This window comes from Cyphomyrmex costatus, unplaced genomic scaffold (genome assembly GCF_001594065.2).
Source record: "Cyphomyrmex costatus isolate MS0001 unplaced genomic scaffold, Ccosl1.0 scaffold23, whole genome shotgun sequence".
Taxonomy (NCBI): domain Eukaryota; kingdom Metazoa; phylum Arthropoda; class Insecta; order Hymenoptera; family Formicidae; genus Cyphomyrmex; species Cyphomyrmex costatus.
The window spans coordinates 787,667-793,931 of NW_017276368.1; the positions used below are offsets into that span (position 1 = coordinate 787,667).

The 6,265-nt window shown below is 33.4% G+C and overlaps 1 protein-coding gene across 2 annotated transcripts; it reads left to right on the forward strand.

The window, feature by feature from the left end:
• Window positions 1–3,471: 3,471 nt before the first annotated feature.
• LOC108774079 (cytochrome P450 9e2-like) lies at window positions 3,472–5,835 on the forward strand. Of its 2 annotated transcripts, XR_001940711.1 has the most exons (3): window positions 3,472–5,132; window positions 5,253–5,291; window positions 5,773–5,835. XR_001940711.1 is itself a non-coding variant. In XM_018540092.1 (2 exons), the coding sequence occupies exon 1, from the start codon at window positions 3,579–3,581 to the stop codon at window positions 5,112–5,114; it is 1,536 nt and encodes a 511-aa protein (XP_018395594.1). In that variant the 5' UTR covers window positions 3,472–3,578; the 3' UTR covers window positions 5,115–5,132; window positions 5,253–5,332. The 2 variants fall into 2 exon arrangements, 1 of the variants encoding a protein (XP_018395594.1); XM_018540092.1 differs by lacking the exon at window positions 5,773–5,835 and having other exon boundaries at window positions 5,253–5,332.
• The last annotated feature ends 430 nt before the right edge of the window (window positions 5,836–6,265 follow it).

A 6,265-nucleotide genomic window follows, 5' to 3' on the forward strand; every position in this document is an offset into this window, starting at 1 on the left:
CTTGGAAATGAGACATTAGTGTATTGCTCCGGGGGCTATTACTACTGTCTACGTCCTGACATCCCGTTATACGTATTCGCAACTGTACCGGATATGGAGAGCGTGAAATGATTATAGATCTGTCGCTTTGGGCCTGCCAAATTACAGGCCTCGGGGACGAGGCGTACGAGTATATGGAAAGAAATGTAATACGTTCAGGGATGAATGTGAGTGGATACGCACTTGTGTATACATGTGTGATAAATAAGACCAGGCGGAAATAGTAGTGCATGGATAAGAACACGGGTTTGTTTTGCTTCAGAACAGATTGTGGCCGACACGCAAAAGATATTTTATATTGGTATAAATTGTAATGAAAGACGCTTGACTGCGTGTTCATGCGATTACTTCAGAGGATATACATTAGGAAATAAAATAGTTCTGAGCACCTAATTAGAATTAATATAAATAGTAGGGGAAACAAAATGATTCTAAAAACTTAATTAAAATTAATATATTAGAAAACACAAGTCGATATATGATTAATTTATTATCTAATATTTTCTTTATTTTATTCCACATATACTATTATACTGTATTCATTCTGTTGTATCGTTAGGTACTGCAAACTGAATTAATAATCTGCAGTTCGATAAAACCAAACTAACAATAAGTACTATAGCGGGACTATAACAGTTTACGCCCTCGCTGGTTTCTTTTCGCTCTCTCATCACTATTAACATGCGTGTTTGCTATTGTCGATTAATGTATAGGTGAATGAGGAACCAGCACGTTGCGGAGAGAACTTCCGCAGCTCCAATTCTGCGGCGCAGATCACCGTTTCATCGTGTAACAGTAACGGAAGACGGAGAATGCGATATGGAGCGAAAAGAGAGACGCGTAGCCGACGACGACTTCCGTGTAAGAAGTTATTAATTGCGGCCCTTGTTAACGGAATCGCGATTGTACGAACGTGTGCGAAAAGAATGAAAGTCGAACAACCGCGCGAGTTGCGTCACTGCTCGTGATCCGCAGTGATGTGTGAGAACTACTTTTTATAGTAAACTATACTATCCGAAAATCAACCGCGATCGACACGCAACAATAGTTTAGGGAAAGCACAAATGCGACAATCCGCTGATTTAGATTCTCGTTGCTAGTTTCTGCATTTAAATTACGCAGATGACGATAATTTATCTGCGTGATGATTACAAAATTAGTTCACTAGTACATCAAACTTCGTAACGATTTTGTTTGCTCACACGATAGATTTTCACTTTGTTAGGTCCATATACATACTATAATAGTTTTAGATTTTTATGGATGAATAACAGAGTTTGAGTAAATTATACCGTTTGTTTCAATAAAACTTTTTTATAATCACGAAATACATTGTACGATTCAAAATTCACTATTGTACCAGTGATAAAAATAGTCTGAGTTTCAATCATAATTTCTGTTAACAACAACAATGATTTAGCAATGCTATACGCACGACATTAATCCGAGTACCGGAAAAGTAACGAACCGTCGCGCGTCGGGACGAGAAGTGTTCCCAGGTGACGATTGTGTACTCTCAATGGAATGTAGAAAGGTCCTTAACCATTAATTAAATTAACGCTCGAGTAAGCAGGAGATACGAGAAGGAAGCGAAATGCAGAATGGTTCTCGTCCTCGTCTCTCACTCGTTCAATTGCCAAGACGGAAGAATAGACGAACAAACGATGATAGTCATGTAAACGACACAAGGATCAGTAAAGATCTTTTAATTTCTATCTAATCGATTGATTATCTGACTCATCAATTTGCTATTCTTGAACTTTTAATTATATGAATTGTTAAATCCATAAATTCGTACATCTGTATATGCCAATACTAAATTTAGGTGTGTAAAACTACTGCGTAGGTATGTTGTTAAATCTATAAATTCCTTCGTCTAAATTTATTCATTGTGCGTATGTATGTAAGAGCCATAAAATTCTCTTTATCTAACTCTTTCTCCATGTTACGTTAAACAGTCTAAAATTAAATTAATCGTACACATGCAAACTCTCGTTCTCTCTTTGTCTCTTTCTTTTATGTTCTTTATCGAGAAAATAAGCAGACCAAATTATTATATGTACCGAATACGATTTTCATCAATAAAGAGCATAAAATACGTTAAAATACAGCGAACCTTGGAATTTGCCGGAAGTTACATGAGGCACAGATTACTATCGATGAGATAAACGACGACAACCGGCGCCGGTGGAGTGAAAGTCGACCTGTATCTCCACCTCTGATTCCGCAAATCTATCATTCATTATCGTATTTCCTTCAGCCATTCACATTCTTCTTGAATAAAATTACGATGACGAGATCATAAAACAAATAAATGAGCGCTTAGTTCGCGAAGCACGATTCTTTTTTCAAATTGTCTATGCCATTCATGTGTTAATACTATAATGCATTAATTATTAATATATTTATTCGTTGACCAAATATGGATATATACATGTGTATTTTTCTTTTCTCTGTCTTTTTATGACATTTATCTGCCGCTCACTGTCTTGCAAACCTCTTCTTCTCCAATTTTTTTTTTATTGAAAACTATGTAATTTGACATTGCTCTTATCACTAAACTTTTCAACAACCTCTATTCTTTTTTTCTCTTCGAAAATATTCATTAACGTTTTTTCAAGAATCCGCGTGTTTCTGATGTTTTATAGCACCATCTATTGCTATATGTATATAACAACGATTTCTCTCTAATCATTTTTAATTTAAAGTTATCGACCGTATTGTTGAATGTTTTAACAAACTCATTATTATCTTATCGTAAATGATATTTTACGGTTTATCTATTTTGAAGAGCATTTCAAGATAAATATTCAGATGGAACCAGCTAGCGCCGATGGCTTTGATATACTATATATCGTCAAGGACATGACTCTGAGTAATCTCTAACTGCCGTTGCTCGTTGTTCGATAAAAAGTTATTTTTGCCACAAACATATTTTTGCGATTTTCACAAACATAAAACATATTTTCGAACACCGTATTGTATATCTTTCAAAAATAATCGTAAAATAAGACATTACATACAAAATTTATTTAGGCATATACTTTAATCTTTAAACTGCACATTCAATATGATTATGAAAACTTTATCGTTCAATTTTTACGGATTCCAAAGGTAATTTAATTTTATATATCTATATATGTGTAATATACAGCGTGTACAACGATGATTCATTGATTTGCATCAGGCGAAGTATCAACACTGACATATCCTGTATAAGGTGCGTTCGAGAAATCGATCATACTAACGCTATTTGTGTCATTCTACCTTTATCGTCCATTAAACGTAAAACGAGGACAGAATGACAAACTAGTGCTGATAGAGTCATTTCAAACACACCCATAGTGTAGTTTGAAAGTATTTACCTCACAACGATTACTAGTATATTACGAGGTAGGAACTGCTGTGACGATCAGTAGTATGCAACGACTCGTGCCAACAGTATCGTTAGTGCTCTATGTATAGTTCGTCACATTTTATCAAACGTTTACAAAGAAATTATAGGAAGAATTTATTATATAATAACATCTATTTGTGCCATGGAATATTGGTCGATACTATTATCGATAGTCATCGGCGTGATAAGCATTCATTATCTTTTCAAAAATTTTAATTTCTTTAAAAGAAATGGAATTATACACATACCGCCTCTTCCATTATTCGGATCCTCGATATCAATTATATTTCGTCGAACATCATTCTTCGATTTCTTACTGAAGATGTACAATTTCAATCCAAACGCAAAATATTTTGGAATGTACTTTATTACAAATCCAGTTTTCTTCCTTCGCGATCTGGAACTCATTAAAACTGTTCTTGTCAAAAATTTCGAGGCATTTCCAGATCGTCGTGGTTTTGCTGACTTTAACGATCCTTTATTTGAGAAAAATTTGTTTTCTCTTCACGGAGAAAAATGGCGGAACGTGAGAAATCTACTAAGTCCATCTTTTACTTCTAGTAAGATGAAAATGATGTTCACGTTGATGTCTGAATGTGCTGTGGATTTTGCGAAATTTCTGTCAACATCATTAGTGGATAAAGGCGATATAAATATGAAAGACATCTGCTCTAAATATACGACTGACGTTATCGCCACATGTGCTTTCGGAATTAAGATCAACTCTATGAAAGATCCAACGAACAAATTCTACATTTACGGCAAGGAGGCGAGTAACTTTAGAGGGGTCATTCGCGGTATAAAATTCTTTTTTGTTGGAACGTTTCCAAAACTTGGACGATTTCTTAATTTAAAAATAATGAACAATTACGTGTCGGATTTCTTCAAAGACATTATAAAGACCACAATTGCGACTCGTGATGCAAAACACATTACACGTCCGGATATGCTACAATTAATGATGGATATTAGAGGCAAAGAGGGTCGTAGAGAACTAGACATCGACGACATGACTGCACAAGCATTCATCTTTTTTCTCGGTGGTTTCGAAACGACTTCAACCGCAATGTGCTTTGCAGCTCACGAAATTGCAGCTAATCCTGAAATTCAGATTAAATTACAACAAGAGATCGACAACGTTTTGCAGAAGTCGAATGGAGAAGTATCTTACGAATCTATTAATCGACTTGAATATTTAGATGCTGTGATAAGTGAGGCTCTTAGATTATATCCACCACTCATGGCTTTAGACAGGATATGCGAAAAAACTTTTGAGTTACCACCCGCATTACCGGACGAGAAACCTTTTATTATGAAGAAAGGTATGCTTGTTTGGATTCCCGTTCTTGCAATCCATCATGATGAAAAGTATTACGATAATCCGAAGAAATTTGATCCTGAAAGATTTTTAAACAACAAGATGCACAATTCTTCGAGTTATATGCCATTCGGATTAGGACCGAGAATGTGCATAGCTAACAGGTTTGCCATGCTGGAAGTCAAAGTCTTGCTGTTTCACTTATTAGCACGATGTGAGCTGAAACCTTCTGTAAAAACTACATCCCCATTAAAATTTGGCAAAGATTTCATGTTAATACCGGAAAATGGTTTTTGGTTGAATATTCAGCGTAGAAAAAATATACATCCTGCTCTGGAGACTGAACTAATAGAAAGCTAAGAAAAAACATTTCAAATGGTAATAATACAGCTATTATTTTAAAAACTTACAATTATCAGTTGTTTGGAGTGTTATTAAGTTCATTTTCATCATCATTATTATATTATCAATTATTGTAATGTATAATGTTATTTCCAGGTTCATGATGGTACTTCAAGTCTGACAAATCGTATCGGCGTATAATTTAAAATTAATTTCAGGGCTGGGGATGTATTTAAAATACTTTTATCTAAAACACAGTTTTCGCAATAAAAGTAGATTTTATATTATATTTTATATTTCAGCCGTGTACATGAAAGTATTACGCATTATGTATTTAAAATTAGAAGATCGAAATGTTTATGTATTTCATAATTTAAATAATAACATTAATCATCAATCTTAGTATTTAAAATACAAAATACAAAACACATTCAATTTTTTTATTATTAATACTGAAATACACACACAAAATATAAAATATTTTTATTTATATATACTTCCATAAAATATAAAATGCAGAATATTTTCATGTACTCTCCGTTGAAAATACATGATACACAATTATCCTAATAATACTGTTTTCAAATAAATATTTTAAATACATGCCCACTCCTGATTAAACTAAATAATGTATTTACAAAAAATCAATTGTGATTTGCAAATATTAACATTACAGGACAAACTGTGTGATGTACGAACACAAGTATTATGAGACATCATCATAATGATTCATTTCGACCAAAAAAGGATTCTCCCTCTTATTTAATTTATTCTTATCTATATTAAATTCTTATATATTAAATTCCACTTGAAAAAAATTTTGTTTTAATAAATATTACTTTTGTAATAGAAATTACATATATATCGGTATATTTAAACGTGTATGTAATATTGTTCCGTATGAAATAATAATGAAATCGACTCGTATGATTTAAAAATCGAGGAAAGTGTAATGTGTAAAGCCTAATCGAGTCTTGAAAACAAGATGTTAATGTTTATTATATTGTGTGAAATTTATATACTGCGTATGTAGTCCCCCCGCGACGCTGATGGATTTTCAGCATTGACGCATACATATTCACTACCGCAGTAATATCACTTTAGTTAAATTGAGAATCAATTTAACCACTTTTTGATGCCTATAGCATCTTATTAGATCTTAATAATAT

Excerpts from the sequence above, each read along its gene's own strand:
- LOC108774079 (XM_018540092.1), top strand. The coding sequence starts at position 3,579 with ATGGAATATTGGTCGATACTATTATCGATAGTCATCGGCGTGATAAGC.